The sequence below is a fragment of the Lissotriton vulgaris genome, chromosome 1_1, assembly GCF_964263255.1.
Source record: "Lissotriton vulgaris chromosome 1_1, aLisVul1.2, whole genome shotgun sequence".
NCBI classification, from domain to species: Eukaryota; Metazoa; Chordata; class Amphibia; order Caudata; family Salamandridae; genus Lissotriton; species Lissotriton vulgaris.
Genome location: NC_141685.1, coordinates 1805601634 through 1805621276, shown reverse-complemented (window position 1 = coordinate 1805621276; position 19643 = coordinate 1805601634). Strand labels below are relative to the sequence as shown.

Genomic DNA, 19643 nt, shown 5'->3' with positions numbered 1-19643 from the left:
GTTCAAGATAACGGCATGCCGGGCCGGGTGTCAAGTCCCGCAGTCAGTGTGTGTCCGGGATAGCTGGTAACGCAGGGCAGAGTGTGTTCAGGATAGAACATGAATTACAGAATTTGTCCTGACTAGAATAAATGTGATGGCGGTTTTAAAATGCACTTGCATCTGGACAGGGTTCTCAGGGGACCTCTTCAGCAGCACAGCCCTGTAGAGGCCCCTCTCGCATCTCACTACCCGGATCCGGCAGAATTTTCAGTCTAGAGATCTCCTCGGCGTGTGCAGGTAGGAGTCCCGTCACAGTGTGACACGCTCACCCCCTCCTTCTGACGATTTTGCCTTCTTCTATCCCCCGCCCTCCTGCCAACTATACCCGTCACACCAACTCCTTCTAGCCCTTTCACACCATCTCTCTCTTTCCCTGTCACACCCTCGGCTTGCTGTCTGTCATGCATCCCTCCCTCTACCTCCTCACATGCCCTCCTCTTATTCTGGGCTCTCCTCTCGGCGCTCCTTAGCTCTTACTCTGGGTCTTCTGGCATGGGGGGGCTCTCCCTGAGGCTCACATTATTCAAATATCTACCTCCTGTCTATCCTACCTGGACTTGGAGCACTCATTTTCACCTTTCTTATTAGGTGCTGCGTCCCATAACATGAAAACCTCACCTCACCTCGGTAGTCATCATGCATGACAGGGAAATACTTTCCACAAGGGATAAAAAAACAGACAAAACCCTTCCAACCTCCCACCATACATGGCTTAGCTTTTGCCCATGTAGATGAGTGCTTCAGTGCCCCACATAAGGTTAGTAGGTGCTATATATTGGGGAGATAATGAAGCCTTACGGCTAGAGGGGTCGACCTCAAAGCTGGGGAACCAGGTTCGAGTCTCGGCAAGGACGCTCAACATCCTGTGATTCTGGGCAAATCACTTAATCTCCCTGTGCCTAACATAAACAAAAATGAATGTGTCATCCGTAACTAAACTGGTGCTCATGTAAAGCGCTCTGATACCTGATATCCTCGGATCTAGTTTGTGCTATATAAAACTCTAAAAAATATATATTTTATATATATATTTTTTAGAGTTTTATATAGCACAAACTAGACCCGAGGATATCAGGTATCAGAGCGCTTTACATGAGCACCAGTTTAGTTACGGATGGACACATTCATTTTTGTTTATGTTAGGCACAGGGAAGTTAAGTGATTTGCATATATATATATATATATATATATATATATATATATATATATATATATATATATATATATATATATATATATATATATATATATATATATATATATATATATATACTGTTACAATACAGGATCACTGGGGCTCTTCATCTGCGTTCCCTGTGGTTGTGTTTGTCGGGTCCGTGGGGCTCCTGAGGTCGCTGAGTCCTGGCCTCCTTTTCTAGGTTTCCTCCAGGGTTCTGTTTTGGAGCCCCAGAGGCAATTTTTCTGGGTCCCTTTTGTTCCTACTGCGGGGTCTTTGAATCTCATGTTCTGTGGTGCCCTTTGTACTTCTACTCTAGGGTCCTCCTGTATGCTCCTTTTTCGAGGTCCCACTGCACACCTCTTCAACAGCCTGAGTGTTCTTATTGTAGGTCCCCTGTCTGCTACACGTCTTCGGTTCCCAACATATTCTCTTGTGTAATTGTTATATGTCAAATACCCTTGGGTAGAACACTGGTTGAACCTTCATAATTCCATCCAGTTTCTTGGGGGGGGGGGGCGGGGGGAGGGGGGGTCCTTCTAGCCTGTATGACAGGGGAGAGAGTGATTGTAGCCAATGGGAGGCGGGTGCCATTTTTCAATTCTTGCCTAGGGTGGCAAAATACCTTGAAACGGTCCTGGTGAGACCCGGCCCACTTAAAGCCCGGCTGAGGAGGCAGTGCGAGCCAAGGAACCAGGCCTTACCTGCTGCATCATTACCATCCAAAACCCCTTGCCACGTCTGTCAACCACTCACCTGGCAACTGTACAGCCTGCCTGGTTGTTGAGCAGCACACACACAGTTCATGAGGCAAGCAAGACTCTTTCTTTAATTTCTATTGTTGCTTGATGAAAAAGAAGAAGGACTGCCACTGCACTAAATGGTGAATGATCAATGTATTGACTGTCCTTCTTTTCATTCTGGGGCCCATTGTGGAGTCTGTGGAATATTGATGAACGAAGAAGAAATACTCTGTCTCCTGCTGCTGTGTACATTAAGGCGGCTGCAGATCTAGGCAGGGACAGTGTATAAGATGGCAAAGAGTTCAGCTGCCTGAAATAAATGCCGGTAATGCCCAATAAAAACGACAAGCACAGATTGAGCACACCCTTCTCTTATTGAGTTGCTTGGGTCTGCCCACTTCAGCCACTGATTTGAAAAAAAGGTTGATCATATTTTGGATCAGCTCAGCAGAGTATTTGTGTCTCACCAATATGCGATTGGCAATTAGACCTATCAGCCCAACTCCTAGAGAGTGTTTCCATTTGACTAAGTAGTTCCTGTGTGGGGAAGCCTACCACAAAAATATTCACATTACCTCTCACCACCAGAGGTGGATCACCTTATTTAAACAACTCATCAGCACAAGATTCTCTTCACCAATTGCTTCTCCTTTTCACATAACTTCAAAATGGCCCCCACATCGCTCCAAAACATATTGCTTCATCATTGAAGTTGGCATTTTTCCAAATGACCACGGTTTTCTTTCTAGTCTACATAACCGCAAGATCTTCCACTCCTCTAAACAAAAATGGTACTGAGCTTGGATGTATGAAATTGTGTCTTTCTTGAGCTATACCATCAGGAACTGCATGCATCTTCACACGCAGCATGCCGTCCTTCTTGCAACTCCACTAAGAACCACACTCTCCTCGGGCATTGGGCACCAGTGTAGTATGTGGCTCTGCCCTCTAATTCTGCTCCTTAAGAATGTCAGACTTTCAGTCAGTTCTTCATCTGGCAGCTTCTAAGGAAGAAGCTGAGGCTCAGCTGCCTGATTTTTGCCAATGGGGTCTCAATTGGCAAAGGCTGTGATCTCCCTCCATCGCACTCATTAGCTCTGCAGTCAAAAATACTTTATGTCGGCAACCAGTGCCATAAAAGTGTTTATAAATATATACAGTGCATACATTAAAATCTAAAAAGTTAAAACTATCAAAACGTATAATCGTGACTAAGGTTTGTCCACAGAATCATGACCATAGGATGCTATTTAGCCTAATTTGCTTATCGGTCAGGGTTTATCAGATCATGCAGCGTTACTTACAATTGGAATATACGCAATAACATGGGCCTATCACTGTACCGCTTCAATCTACCCTAGATGTTACGTTTAAGTGTTATGTAAAACAAGATTTATAATTCTAAAACTTAATGCATAAAATACTATTGCAAATACAGAGGATTTTATCAAAGAGGGTCTAGGATTTTTTTTTTAATTTAAGGCACTTTCAAGCGGAGTTAAGCTTTCAACACCTGGCCTTTAGGGTCTTACTTCTAATGATCCACTTGCACCCCAAGAACTTAGCAGCAGGGCAGCCATAAAGGGATCTAGAATCTGTTCTCAAAATCCTCAAAGCAGGTGCATAGCAGCATGTGCCCAATTGCCTGCAAATAGGCTTGATCCGCCTTTAACTTGGACTTGAGTATGCGTGACAAGCAAATAACACATGTGCTACGGTTTCGTTTGCAGAATTGCAACCGGGGCAAAAAGTGGACACAGCACTATTCTTTGCCCATTTTGCGGAGAATGTTTTTAGGGAGAGAGAGCTATGTCTAAATTGACGTCCTGAAATGCTTCTGCGTAGGGAAGGCTGGTTCTTGGGTGGACATCAGCCTTCTCCAGGTAGATAATGGGGGAAGCCTAGTGTTGTCCTGGATGGATTTTTTTTTCCCATGTCAAGTTTAAGGGGTGAAGTGGGGTACTGGACAGCATGTGTGCCAGGTTTCTTAAAAAGTTGTATTCAGTCCTAGACATCTCTGCAATACTTGTTCAGCTCCATATAAGGCAGTCCCTAAAGCCTTTGAATCATAAATCTGGGGTGCAGCTGCTACCGGGTTGCTGGTGGATGCTGTGTGCTCTTTGAAGACGGCACCAACAATTTGCCTGTGCTTTATGACCATTTTATACTTGTGAGGTTGCCATGTCATGTTTGCTGCAAGTTTGATTCTAAGGTACTCAATAGTATCCAATCTCTCAAAGGCCTTTCCCCCTAGAAAAAACTTCCCCTTATATGACTTGTGTGGGTTTATTGACATGTACTTGGTTTTAGTGCCATTTATCTCTAGCCTCCAGATTTTACAAAACTTTCAGTGATTTAGTAAAAGCTGGAGACCTACAGGTGTTTTGGTCACCAGTGAAGTATCGTCCACTAAGGGAAGTGTAGATATTTTAAGACTTTCCAATACATGGAGTGTCAGCCTGGTAGATGGCAAGAAAGTGCATTGCCTCATTCAGGAACAATGAGAACAGAGAGGGGGCAAGTACACAGCCCTGCTGGACACATATGAAGATTATAATTGGATCAGATGTCTGACCCTGCTCCCCCCAGCAGATTGTTGCAATTTCCCACATGCAAGCGAATGATTATGGAAAGGATTTGTAGCTGCATTCCCATATCATGTAGCACATGCCACAGTTTATGCCATGGCCCCAAGTCGAAAGCAGATCAAAGTCTACAAATGCAACGTAAAGGCTGTCCTTTCCGGGTCAGGCAGTTTTCCAATATAGAAGCATAAAATGAAAGACCTGGTCTATGGTGCTAATTTTGGCATGAAAGTCTGCCTGATAAGGTGTTAACATACTCTTTTCATCAATCCAGTCCTGCACCTTAGCCACTGCAAAATACTTCTGTATAAATTCAATGAGACTGATTTGCCAATAGTTGGTGAGTGAGGCCCTGTCCCCCTTTTTAAACCCTGGCACCACCTCCGCAGTTTGCCAGGAGTTGGGGACAGTTGCAGTCCCAGCTATCTTGTTAGCCAATGCTAGAATGTATTTTGCCCAATGTTCTTTTCCAAATTTAAACAGATCGCCCGGAATACCGGACAGGCCTGGGGCTTTTTTGCAGACTTGGTGGTACAGACCTCACCCAGATCAAACAAATCTTAATGCCTCATGGGGGCATTTGCAGGCATGAATTCCAAAGACTATTTATGCTAGTCATCAGTGTAAATGGATATAAAATGATTGACCCAAACAGACGAGGGGTAGTATTATCCGAATGTAAAGCGACCCCATTTCCCCCCCTCCTCTGACCAAGGTCCTACATTTTTAGGAATCCTTCCCTTCACAAGCATCTTTAAGGTCTCGCCATCTTTGCTCAATCCAATCTCCCTTTGCCCTATTTTAAGTGTATACATTTTCTTCAGTATGCTAATAGGTCTCGGGTCCTTTTGCTTTATAGCCTCGGTCAATTCAATCCTGGCCTGCCTGCATTTCTTGTCAAACCATTCATTGGTTGTATGTCTTCTTTTTCGAGTTTGTAGCAGAAATTGTAGAGCAGTGCACAATGTGCTCGAAAAAGTGTGACTGGAAACTAGTAGGCTCATTTTTATTCCCCATCTGCAGATTGCAAAGCATCTAACTTGACTATGACTAACTTTAACTCTAGGGTTATCTGGGAATGGGTATCAGTTTGAAGAGCTACATCGTGCCACTTAAGGCGGCGCCTCTTGTTGGTAAGAATAACATCCCGTGTTTGGCATTGTGATCATGTAGCACACGGCCAATTTTCACACAGTGAACGTAGAATAAGACACAGCAGATTGTGGTCACTTTCTAATATCTCCTTGACTTCCAAATCCGCTACCGTGTGCCACAATCTAAGGTCAACTAATACATAATCAGTTCGATTTGCACAATTGTGTCTATGATACATGGTGGCACTGTGCATGGTGCCTTTGTTTCTGCCATTGGTAGCCCTTAGCCCATATTCTAAAGTAAGGGCCTTTAATTGGAGTGATACCTGCGACCACTTCGTGACCGGGGTTATGTCCAACCGAGGAATGGCCCACATTTCATCTTCCTCTGTGGCAGGGCTGTCCTCGTCTCTATCCATAGGCGTAAAAGAGGTATTAAAATGTCCTGCTATGATTAAGTGGTGGCAGGTTGCCTTTTACCAAAATGGACCTCAAGGGTTTGTAAAATGGGAGACTGTATGCCTCCCCTGGTACCTCTCACATTGATGTTATAGATAGCCACTGAGACAATTGAACTACTTTTCACTCTAATTCCTAGAATGTCCTGAATAGTTATAGGCAGTATGCTAATATAGCACTTTAGTGCGATCTTGTCCCAGTTCTGTAGGCCTCCTGACAGACTCCATATAGGATTGGTGATGGCAGGGACACAATAACACAGGTATCCCACCCTGTGGCTTGGCTCTGTGCATCAACTCTCCTTCAATATACAGAAGAGTCATTCCAACTCTGCTGCCATCAGCAGAACAGAGAAATCTTAAATAGAGAGAGCCTCTGTTTGTTTAGGTCTGGGCACAATTCATATAATTTGTTTTTGTGAAATTTCAGTAAACGTACGTGTAATTGTGGAAAAAGTAAAACTGGATTTTGACACTATATTTTAGTGCAAAATGTGTCCTTGCATCCACTGTGGATGTGAAGATGCATTTTTTTTGCTTTAAAAAAGTGTGAAAAAATAAAAGAATTGTGAACAGCTGATGGTGCAAGGTGAAGAACAAGATTTTGTTCAAACTTGTGAAGTTAATCTCTCATAACAAAGTAACCAGATTAATAAACTTGTGGTAAAATTATTAATCAACTTAGTTTTAAGAATACATTTATCATTACATGCGGGATAAACTAATGTGCTCTATGTGCAAACGCAAGGAAAGAATAATAAACTAACCTTGTCTATTGTCTTTGTCAGTATTAAATGCGGCAGTTAAGTTAATGGCATGTCCTTTTTTTATGTGCTTATGTTATGTCTTTCGTGATAAAAGCCCATGGAGTTCCTGCTGTACGAAAAGGAAAAGTAATTATGATGCTGCTTATTTGTGCTTTAGCTAGGTAACATAATTAACAGAATTAATTAGTAAAGGCGGAGGGTAACAGAATGGGTCTCAATTCTTTAATTAATTGATGTCTTGTGTTTGTTTAATAATAGTTTCCAAAGTGAGGCCTAAAAGATGGTTCAGGAAATATGGCTGACAGGGCTGCAGACGCAAAAGCTTGTCCAGAGTGAAAGCTTTGCGCATGCGCAGCTGTGAAGATTCTTGCTGTATTTTCATCGTGAATTAAAAAGCAGTTCTTTGGTCGCGTTAAACGTGCTCATGGAGAGATGACCCAAGGACAGGAACTTGATATGTCTTCCAAGGTTAGGAAGTGAACGTTCAGAACTTGAGGAAAAGTTACTTTCTTGAGGAAGCTGAATTAAAAGACCATAGGGCTTATGTAAAGCCTGGACTTGGTCAAGAGTCGGAAACGACCTAATATTTTATCATGGACTGACACAGGACAGCCAATGAAAAGCTCGGACTCGTTGGAAAGAATGTAAAATGTAGAAAGTTTAGCTAGAGAGAAAGGTATAAAGTCCTACACAATGAGCAAGGAAAAAACTCTTACTTTCCGATTCCTGAGTGTTGTGACATGCTGTTGGACTTTGGCGCATGTAAGTACAGCAGACTTTAAATGATTTTTCCTTTTCAGGTGAAGAGAGAAATAGTCAGGGAAAAAGATTTAGGGAATGGAAAACTGTTATTTTGCTAATAATTCATGTTTCTGAGCTTGCTTTGATATGTCAGTCTTAATTTAATTTCTTTATTAAATGCTGCTTTATTATTTGCAAATAAAATAAAGATTCTAAAACGTAAATGCTTTTTCCTTATGAAAAATAAAGTTAATAAATTAGATTTGAAAAAGACAAGCTGGTCTTGTTTATTCATGGTCTAGTTTCCATCAGTTGATCCAATCGCCTTAAGTGATTTGATTATAGGTAATATGTTTAAAGCCATGGTAAAGAAAGATAAACTGCAGTTGTATATAATAATGTAAATATTATGTGAATAGATTTATTAATCAAATCACCTGATTCAGTTGCTCAAAAATTGTCTCATTGGTGTTATGGGCCTGAATATGTGTCTGATATTTAATGGTGAGTATTAAGGTGATAGGTAGCGTTTTGTGAGACAGTTTTCCAATCAGAGCGCTGGATCACAGCCATTTGCCCGCTGTCGTTCTACTTGTTCCTATATGTTCACGGTTATTTTTCACCACCACTTTTGCAATGGTGCATAATAGAATGATTTTAGAAATGGCATGCAACAAGATTAATGTGAAAATACCGAATTTATTTACACTAATTATGCTGGCGTAGTGCTAATTTCACCCATTCTACTTTGGTTCTGTTTAGCCTCTTCCTTCAGAAGGCCCAGCCCTTGCAAATGGGTAAGGAACAGCCTCTTCTGGGGTACACCTGCACATGGACTGAGTGTCTTCCAGGGAACCCAAAGCTTTCCAAATGATGCCCAATGTTTCCAGATCATAAAGTCACGAGGCTAACACACTGGGCTTCTCTTTAGTGTTTTCGTCTCTGTTGTTTTTGTATGTATCTATTTCTTTGGGGCAGCAGAAAGAAGTAATGTTTAATTGCAGTGACACGTTAAAGATTTGATATTTTATTAGTACCTGTGCAACGCTTTACACACTGTACAATACTCATTCTGTATCAACATGTCGCTCCTATTAGCTTTGCAAATACTTCTATACATCGTCTGATCCACCCAAACATGCCTTTTGCAATATTGGTGATAGTCACAAGTGTTGCAGAAGCGTTGCCAGAATCAGCTCTGAGTTGTCGATATGATTCCTAAGTGTGATATATCAATTCTAAAGAAATGTGTGAGAAAGCTGCAGGTCGCTGGCACGAATTTAGACAGGGGTGCCTCGGTCCTTCCTGCTTTTGAGAGAGAGTGTGTTGACACCAATGAGACAACGAACGAACCGCAAGACTGTGCCAGTAAGCGAGGTGTGAAAAAAGCACTAGTGAAACATGATCAGTCTTTAAAAAAAACAGGGGTTTTGAAGATAACTGCAAACTGCTGCGTTGTAGTTCATAACTTGCTCACCTGGAAAGAAGCACTCCTTCCCTCCTTACTTTGGCTTAAGGGGCGCTCATATATAAAAGACCAGGGGAGGCTGGACTACAACAATGAGCCGCAAGAACGCTCAACCACTTGAAAACCTTTCTTTGCTGTGAGCAATGTCCTTTGAGGCCCACCAGTAGGGCGGGGGGGGGAGACCGACCACAGACACAGTGTTAAGGTGTGACAAAGGCCGCTTTATTGGAAGCAGGTGCATCCTAAATAGCAGAACCTTGGCCTGTGCCGAACAAAACTAAACCTCGCTAAGTAAGAAGTACCTAACCGACCCCACCCCCTCCCCTAAATGATTTCCCGGCATTGTCTACATACTCCCAGCATAAGCACAACATTCTAACAGCAACATGTCTCCTTACACATCCCTTGACCTCTGGAATCCCAACCCCATGTGAAACAAACCCAGGCCTCCAACCTTTAGCCCCTTTTTCTCTAGGAAAAGCACCAACCTCCTGTATAGCACACCTGCACCTGTTCCAGCGACACAATAACGCACCAACATCCGGTCCTTGATGCACCGGCCTCCAAGAAAACCCCTCTGGGGACAATCCCCTCCCCCCCCTTTTGCCTGACCCAGAACAGACCCAGTACTTTCCCCCCAGGCAGCAGGATAGTGACAATAGACCCCCTGGGAGGTGACCCCCCAAATCTACCAGCCAACGGGGAGGGAGGGCGGGCAAAAATACGAGAACAGGGACCCCCTCCGGCTGCTGTGCCACTCCACCGAAATGGTGGTCAGAGACGCGAAATGGCCGTTAAAGTATCCCCCAGCCCAACCAGCCCAAGCCCCAGCCCAACGCACCCGCCACCAGCCCAAGAAGCCCAACTACCCATGTCCCCATGGTCGCCCCCCCCACCCCTCCGGGCCCCAAATAACCCCGGGGTGACAGGCCTCCCGTTGGTCGGCGGCCCCCCCCCCCCCCAAAACCCCATTATCCGCCATCAGCATAGCTGAAGCTGTGTTAAATGCCGGACCTTTCAACTGCCCAAAACAGTAATACTGGTCCTTTTTCCTGAAGATATTTTCTTGGTGAGCAATGGTATTCTTGTGTTTCAAGTTCACTCAGTAAGGAGGACCGTTTATGTTAAAAACATTGGCGGCGCATTACAGGAGTCTGCTTACAAAACAAAATGTTTTCATAAAAATGTGCTTCCTAGAGATTGCCAACGTCAAGGCATGTCACTTAAAGCCACCAAAGAAATCCAAGCAACTACAGAAAAGTAGCAATCTTAATGGGTACTAAGAGGTTTGTAAAGTACTGCTTTTAAATAGAAATGGACGAACCAATTCCCTGGAGAAGATCCTTGGGTCCTCAGTTGGTCAGCTGAAGACCAGGGTTACACACCCAAGTTCTGGAAGTGTCAGGAAGTCCATCACTCAAGCACACCTGCAGGACGGTGCAGAAATCTACCTACAGAGCCATTTAATCTGATCAGGCATTTCCCCCTGGATGCCAGTGCTTGAAGGACACTCTCCCTGGCTCTTCAGGGTTTATTGCAACAGAGATGGGGAGAGAGCTACCGATGGTATCTATTGATACAATGTCAGGATTGCAGGACTAAACCCCAGTAAGAAAATGTATTTGCAGCAGTAAAAGAATGGCTCTGATGTCATTTGAAAAAGCTGATTAAAGTTACTTGAACATTATATTTAATTATATAAGATGCTAGTGTTGATAGATAGGAGTGCGCTGTATAGAGTGTCTTGCTGCTACATGCCATGTTAGACGAAATCTCGCCACATTCCTAACAAGCAACTGTTGGCTAGAGTTTAACAGCATCCAGATTTGTCATTCATGGAGCAAGCAAGAGATTTAGAAAAAACTCACTATACAGAACTAGATTTTTTCAAAAAATATGTATTAACATATGTTAAGTGACGTATAACATATGGTTTCCAGGGTCTAGTAACTTATTTGAATTGGGGATGCTAGGAAATTAATTATAAACACAGACTTGTACGCTTTGAAGTTCCGAAGATGCTAAGGGTGTTTTACTGTGATGAGACATAATTTCTCCCTGTTGTTGCAAAGTGGTGGAACTCTGTTTCTGGTGTGGCGCATAGACAAAGAAGTCACAGTCATTGACTTCACTCACCTGCAACGGGATCTCTATTACCCTGTAAAAGAGCAGGCGGGTGCCACCTGCACTTTGAAAACACAAAGCAGCAGCTCAATTTTTTCATATGTGTTCGCTGCCCTGGGGACAGCACAAGTTTGCGGTTGTCCTGGGGGCAGCGTATACATCATAATAGGGCACATTGTAATTGTTTGGGCCTGGCGCACCTTTTAAAATGTGCGCCGGGCACAAACAATCACAATGCCTAACATGGCCCATAGGGCTTAGATTAAATTTGGAAGAATCTAGAAAATGATTCAAGGACTTATTTTAATAATAATATAGTCATTTAAAATCTAACTTAATAGTCAATTGGATTTTCTATTACTATTTAGAAAGTTACACTTTAGAAAGGTGTAATTTTTTAGGGAAAGCCAAAAGGAGCCTTTCTGCCACTGCCCATTGTCACCTGACTACTGATGGCCTCCCTGTGGTAAGATGTGGATAGCTCGTAGACTGTGGACAAAGGGCATGGATGTGGTGAGTTGTTTTCTTCTTTGAGCAGGATGGCCTGGAGGCTGTGTTGAGCCCCTTCCTTAGCTCCAGAGGATGCTTGTACAAACACTGCAGATGTAGCTCACACATAGGCATGTTTCATCTTTGTCTGCTTGGCTCCAAACCCATTGGGAGTGAGACCTGCCCCAGGACTGGTTTGGAGTGATAAGGGAGGGTTTGCCCATAGCCACACCTCTGGGTGAGCACAGGGAGCTCTGACAGGGAGAAGAAACGTTCTGCCATGTTGGATTTAGGTAGAGAGAGGCACTGCAGGATAGTTTATAGTAAACACACAAGGGGTGGTTCAAAAGCGGGTATGGTCACCTCTGGGAACTTTAAGCTCATAGGCTTGGGAGTGGTCAGAAGTTTCCCCCTCCCACAGGCTGGCACTAGACATAAACAGAGCATCCCCAGTACCCTCCTTAGAATTCTCTTGGACCTGTGAATAATCAGAGGATGAAGGACTGCCCTGCTAAGGTACAGGAGGGCACTCAGCTCCTAGAGGTCTTTTCCTGCAACTGCCCAGCTGACCAGTGTCAATCAATCCATCAGCAATTGTAGAGTGTGACACTGTCAACCGTGAGGCTGGGGTGAGAGGTCTCCCTCGAAATGCCAGGTCTTGAGAAAATAGCAGGAAGAGTGAAGAACCAAAGAGAAAAAGGCAAAACAATGAGCATGACAACAAGTGAGCATAAAAAGTAAAACAGAGGGCAGAACAATGAGCAGAAAAGGCAAATCAGAGCAGAATAAGGCAGAACAATGAGCAGGAAAAGTCCAAACAGAGAGTAGAAAAATTCGCAAAAAACAAAGCAGAAAAATGAGCATAAAAGGCAGAACAGAACAGAGGAGGTAAAAACAGAGAGCAGAAAAATGAGCAAAAAAGGCAAAACAGAGGACCGAAACAATTAGCATAAAAGGCAAAACTGAGGGCAAAAAAGAGCAGAGAGGCAAAACAGAGAGCAGAAAAAGGCACAACAGAGGGCAGAAAAATGAGCCGAAAAGGCAAAACGGAGGAAGAAATGAGAAGAGGCACAAACAGAGGACATCAGGTAGACAGGAAGCAGAGTGTAGTGAACTGTAGACATGCTGGACAGGAGAACTGTCACAGGGAGAGCTGTCACGGGGGCCTGGGAACCAGTACCAACTGGACCTGCCCTGGACTATGATGCTGTTCTCCGCTGGAGGGAGTCATAACCGCCAAGTGGTGCCTCTCAGGGCCTAAGTCCTTCGCTGGTGTGCTTATCCTGTCTCTAAACGACAAGAAGTGTGACTTAGAAATACATTTTTGTAACTTTCTTCCTAGAGGACTGACAGAGCGGGACCGCCATCAAAGATGCAGCCATTGATGTCCAATCGTTGGTTGGCCTCAGCCTCAATGAGAGAGATCCGACTACCTGGAAAGCTTCTAAGTCCAAACACAGAAGGCTTCATAGTGATCTAAGCCTAGCAGCAACCATCAACGTTGAGCGCTCCCTGGGCACAAACTTTGAACTTCACCCACTGGGAGTTTTCCTGCCTAAATCACACCTGCACCCCGGTCTCAAACAGCCATTAATGAACCCTGCTTCGGATCCAGCTTTCCACTTACCCTGCTAACAACTCGTCAAAGATTATTTTTTCTCCATAAAAGAACCTGGTCCCTGCCTCCGACTGCGCTCCATAATGGTCAGTCTCAACTTTTGACTTTAACCTGACATAGCATGACCGGATAACAGTGTTGGACGCATTGTGCATTTTGGCACTATTTATAATTCAAATGTTATAAATTCATGTCTCCAATACTCATTGGATTTTTGTCATTTTGGTGTCATTTTATTTATGATAATATTCTCTACTTTTCTAAATTGGTTTGTGACTTTGCTTTTGTTGTGTTTTCACTTTATTACTATTTGAATGCTTCATAAATACTTTATACCTTGACTCTAAGTTGAGCCTGACTCCTTCTGTGCCAACTGACCAGCGGGTTAAGCACAGATTTATTTTGTGACTTTTTTGGTTCATCCTGACAAAGCTTGTGATTATTAGCTCATGTGGGTTCTCACATGCCTCAAATACTACTGCAATTTCTTACATTTTCACATTAGATCACCTTCTCCACCTCAATCATCATCATCGTTGGCCACTTTTCCTCTACTCTTTTCTATCCTTCTCTTCCCCCTACACTAATCTTGTCCCCTGCCTGCTCACTCTCTGACTCTATCCCCATTTTCTTTTTCATCTTACAGTTCTTCTGTAAAAACTTCCTTTTCACCCTTTCCTCTCCCAATCGCACCTTACTTTAGCCTCGTTTACCACCATTTCTCCTCTTTTCTCCTGCTCAGTTCCATTAACATAACCTTCATCATCCAAATCATCATGCTACTGAAAATTATTTGTGACATTGAAAGTTTTCTGGATCCACATATGAATAGTCCAACCACATTACAGAAAACAATCCTATGTGTGATGAACTTACAGGAAAGAGGACGATAGGTACAGTCAGAGTTACAGCCACCAGCACTGCCACGCGAACACACAGAAGAAGGGTATCAAACTTGTAAACTTTGATGAATGTGTGAAGCAATTCATCTTGCACTTCTCCTACAAAAGAAAAAGATCATTGTGAGTAAAGAGTACAAAGGAAGAACTGTATGCATCACATTTCAAACATTAACCTTTCAATGGCAATATCTGAAAACATGCTCAATCAGACTGGGTAGCAACTACTTTAATATGTGAGAAATGTAATCAAGAACACTGAGAGTACGTCTGCTACAGCTACTGCACTTTCAGAAGGTTCCTCCTAGTTCACCATGAGCAGGGAAAATATGGGGAGTATTTTGTCAATATTTATAGATCCAGACACATTGACCATTACACGGTCAGTGTGTAATCTTTTTTAACTTTGTGTGATAATTTGTTATTCTGGCATACTGATTTTTACCAAAATACTGAGGCATAAAAAGTTGATCCAATCGTGTGAGTTGTGCATTTCGCAGAGAATATTTTCATGAGAAGAAGCCGATCTTGTTAAGCACTTTACTTTGGGTTACATAGTGCCCGCCACAGTAGATACACATGTCAGGGATAGAACCAGAAGCTTGCTCTTTCTAACTTCTAATCAGTGGAAATAATGTCTGCTATAACAGATGTAAACATGTTGGATAGCATTGTGAGCATGCTGTCTAATAATGCCCGCTGTAGTAGATGTAAATGTCAGGAATAGTGCCAGAAGTACGTTGTTTCATACTTTAGGTATGGGGAATAATGCTGGCTACTTTACATCTGGGGAATAATGCCTGCTATTATAGATGTAACTGTCAGGGATAGTGCTGGAAGTATGTGTTTCATACTTTACTTCTGGGGAATAATGCCTTCTGTTGTAAATGGAAATGTCAGAGATGGTGCTGGGGGCATGATCTTTTCATATATTTAGTTCATAAGGATGTCTCCAGATAATAACTTCTCAATGTGGTGCAAATTGCCATTTCATACTGAATAGCATCTGTTTTCTCACAAAAAAAAAGTAGCTGTCAGGAAGTTAAATTGTGGTCTATCAATGCAGGCAAATTCTTCAAATACATAAAACTCTGAGGTATGGATTGGGATTAAACAGGAAGAACTCAAAGGCATTTGGCAATATGTGCAAAGGTTTGTACCTTCTTAAATCTGCATCCAATGTGTCTTAGGTGTTCTATGTAGGTCCATGAAATTAGGATGCATACTAACGACTGAGTATGTACATTTGTTCTATTTACATACATTGAATCTCACATTTTCTTATGTGGACAGGTAGAACATCTAGCAATGATCTGACTCTCATAGATCTATTTTACTCTAAATGCCCTTTTGATATATTAATAACTTTGGTGAAAGTCACACCAACAATATTCATGTATAGTAAATAATTCAATTAAATAACCAGACTGCCCTGTGCCTTGGGGAGCACCTGTCTCAGAAATTAGTTATCCCTTAATAAGTCTTGAGAAAGGGATTAATTTAGCTTACAGTGCTACCAGGTCGATGGACTTTGACCATTACCATGGTACAGTACGCTTCAAAGAAGCCAACACAAACCAACCATATGATAGATTTACAGTGTTCACATTACCACCCTGGCAAGTGATTAAAGGACTCATCTATGACAGGTTGTGTAGTACAAAAGAGGAATGCTCCCACAGTTCACTGGTTCACTCACCATAGAAAGTAAGGTAGCCAAACAAAGCAGCCAGCAAGTACATCACCAACATTGCTGTGATGGACATGTTTGAAACATTCTGCATCTTTCTGCGAGAGCGGCTATGGAAATAGAAGAGGACAATTGAGATCGCACTCGTAATGTACCATAACTTGGCGGGCGGATGGGTGAGGTATCTAACAATTATAATTGCACTGAAAACTTGAAATTGGGGTATTAAAATGGTACACATAAAATAATACAATGGAACATGAAAACATTGTCAAGCAACAGCCGGCCATAAATCACTGTGAACTGCTACCATCTCACTGAAAACCAGTGTAAAGGCTTAATCTGGCCAAAACATGTAATTTTACACTTTAAAACATAGATGCTTAGAATAATTAAAGTGAAGTGCAAGAACTTTTCCATTGAATAATTGCTTTTAAGATGAGCAATTTTACTTGATAAGTCCTGTTTGACATCATCATTCAAAATTTTACTTTACACCACTCAGTAAGATGTTCTTGGTCACACTGCATGCTTCACAGATCATTCACATGTCATGCATTGACCTTGATTAAAAGATCACAACATACACATTTCCACTACATTCATGTACAAAAGCTATGTACAGACATAAGCATGTTTTAGATTTTTCAACTTGGGCAAGTATTAAGGTGTAATTTTACTTTAGATACATTTTATGATTTGATTTCCTTTCCGAAAAGAGAGTTTCCGGTAAATTGCGATAACATTTATGGAGGCAGAGGAAATTGACTGCAATTTATTAAATATAGTAATTATAGTTGCATTAGATTTTAACTGATGTGCTATAATTAAAGACAATTTCAAGAGCTGCACCATTGTTTTTATGAGTGAGAACATCTAAATGTTTTACTTACCCCTTAAGCTCACTGTATATGGGCAGAACCTCAGGATGGCAGACAAATGCAAAAGCAAGGATGGGAATGGTGTAGGCAGTCTGAAAGATAAAAAAAGAACCAGAGCACAGGTTCAATATATTGTTCACAATACTTTGAGTAAAAGAAAGACCTTGTCTGTAAACATTGCGATTGTGCTGTTAAACATTGGCCATAAAGGATCAACCATACCTGTGAGTTAAAAATAAACAGCTTCGGTTTGCATGCATCATCAGTGTGGGCTTCAAACTCAACTCCACCACTGGGGTCTCGGGCCTGCTTCTCATCGAGTGCTGCTGTTTGCCCATGTGTGTACTCCATCATGAAGTTCACTCCAGAGCTCAGAGTGTGATTCTGGACCATCAAGGGTTGCATGCGAGCCGTGGTGCTGTTTGTCACGTTTCCATAACCATGGTCCAAAAGAGGGAGCGGGCATGGGATTTGTGTTTTCTTGTAGATCACCTGCACGTAAACACAAAAAAATGCAAAAAAAAGGCTCAATGTACATTAAAGGTGAAAACTTAATCGAGTTGGTTCACCTCCCTCTATTTACTTATTTGTAGCTTCATTTTGCAAGAATTAAACCTAACTGACGTCAGAGCACTGTACAAAGGAGACCCAAGTAAAATATAGATCATCAGTAGAGTGAGCGGAAATAGGTTGGTAAGAATATCAGAGTATGTACAAAGTTATGAGGAAATGAAATTGCATGGTAGCAGATAACCTAAATGAAACAGTCAACAGAAAGCCACAGTAAATTTGAGTTCATTCATGAAGAAAGAAAACTGGGTAATGTAGTGATAGGCCTACATGGAGGATGACTATAGTCAAGTGGCCTCTTCATAACTTTCATCATGGAGAAGGCGAGTAATGGTGGGCAAGGAAAATGGCACAGGTGGCTGAGGTCAGAGTGGTGAAAGGGTCAAGTAGAGTAAATGGGAGAAATTTTACTAACGGAGCCAACGTTACAAAAATCCCCTGCCCATATTTACCACACTTAAAAGAGTAACAGCAGAAAAAAGAAAAAAAAAAGGGAGGCCCCCATTTTGATCTACATTGTAACCACTCGGTTGAGGGCTCACCAACGAAGCGTCGCAAGTTATCGACGGAAATTGAGAACTAAGGCAATGATTATGATGAGAATCCCTTCAAAAGGCAAGGCCCTCTTAAAACAACATTGCGATACCCTGGGAAAAGACTACATGGCATACTTGAAGAGATCAAGTAACAGTGGCATCTGCCCTCCTCTATCTTCTTATCTCGCCTCTTAATGAGTAACGGAAATTAAATAAGCGGACAATACAATAGTATTTTAATTTTACATGGACAGATGTTTTTAAGCACGTTTTAATGTATGCAACGATTTTAATTAATCATGCATAATAATAATAAATAAACTATAAACTGTAAGTGATCCATTGAGCTGTGGGCTTACATCCAAATGGGCCAAAATGGGTTGATTGAATAGAACAACCCTCAAGTTTCTATCACTCATCTATGCCTGCAGGATGTACAGAAGCTAGAGCTAAAATAACATGAGAAGGCTTGGTAAGATTAACACATTTCGAGAGATCTGTGGCAGTTCTATTAAAAGATAGCACAACACAACGCTGCAATCAAAATGTCTCCACTTGTTGCACTAAGGGAGAGAGCATCTCAGAGCCATATCTACTAAAATACGGTGCTGCTTTGCTTTTTCCCACATACACACCTCTGCACCACAATGCAAACACACGTGTGAGTGATGTCTTTCATATTTTAAACTGGAACATGAGGAGAAATAAAAACGTTTCTTCTTCTTAGTACGTGCCACAAGGAGGTGTTATTTTTTGGCACAAAGCCATGCCCACCAATTTTAGTAGATAGTGTTTTGCGTTGAAAACCATGGGATACCCTTTTAATGCAAATTAACCCGTTTGTTGCTTCGAACGTTCTGCGCAAGTGCTGAACGTTCGAAGAAACGGGTGCGGCCACGTCGGCCAACAGACGTGCGCAGCACTGGCAAGGTAGTGCTCGCGACGACCGTTGGCAGCACTAAAGGGGTTAAAGCACACCGGCACAAAAGACTGTTTGCATTACTTTATTTTTCCACTGGAAAGTAAATACTTTATCAAGGCTTTGTGGTGGTTTACATCATTTTATGTGACTTTAATCCAGCGCAAAGTTTTGATAAATCCGTCTTCTGAAGTTGGGACAGTGTGCAGTGAGACAAGCTGCAACCCCAAATCAAAAACCACTTGGCCTTTAAAATCTCAAATAGAATTGAAATGATGTTGCACATCAGGTGGTGATAAAATGTTGATTTTCTAAAGACATTATGCCCACTTGTACACATTTAATTTATTGTATTGACCTGATTTACTTTACAGTCTTGCATTGAGAACACATTTATTTACATGTAAATTTGTTGTTAACAATGTTCTTAAGGGATCAGTACTGCCTAAATTAACTGCCAAATGTGAATGTTGTCTGTGTAAGAAAATAATCAGACACATGCTCTGGAAATGTTACACCAACCCATCTGATTTAAGCTTTTGCAAATTTAGTGGTTCAATTCCTATGGCCGCAATTGGCCTTTAAATAATATCCACTTTTGTATTTCACAAGGTTTTTGCATGCATCACCTCATTAGAATTTTTATTGAGTAGGCCCTGGGATATACTTGTTGTTTATCTTCAAACTAGCATAATTTAAAGCAGGATAACATCTAGTAGGCCACTCAAAATATATGTGTATGTTTTATATGAGTACAATAAATATATCCTCTTACCACACTGACAAAGAAAACCATGCACGTCAGAGAAAATCCACTTGTGTAGCCAAGATAACCTATAAAA

At 42.0% G+C, this 19643-nt stretch overlaps 1 protein-coding gene across 2 annotated transcripts in view; it reads right to left on the bottom strand.

Moving 5' to 3' along the window:
- The window catches only part of SLC38A4 (solute carrier family 38 member 4), a 247924-nt gene that overhangs the window by 28510 nt on the left and 199771 nt on the right, over window positions 1-19643 (bottom strand). For both annotated transcript variants that reach the window (XM_086919126.1, XM_086919125.1), the window contains exons 9-13: window positions 19577-19635; window positions 16999-17268; window positions 16789-16868; window positions 15905-16005; window positions 14183-14307 (exon numbers count right to left, since the gene is read on the bottom strand). In XM_086919126.1, coding sequence (XP_086775252.1) covers window positions 14183-14307; window positions 15905-16005; window positions 16789-16868; window positions 16999-17268; window positions 19577-19635 — 635 coding nt within the window. The remainder of the gene's footprint in view (window positions 1-14182; window positions 14308-15904; window positions 16006-16788; window positions 16869-16998; window positions 17269-19576; window positions 19636-19643) is intronic.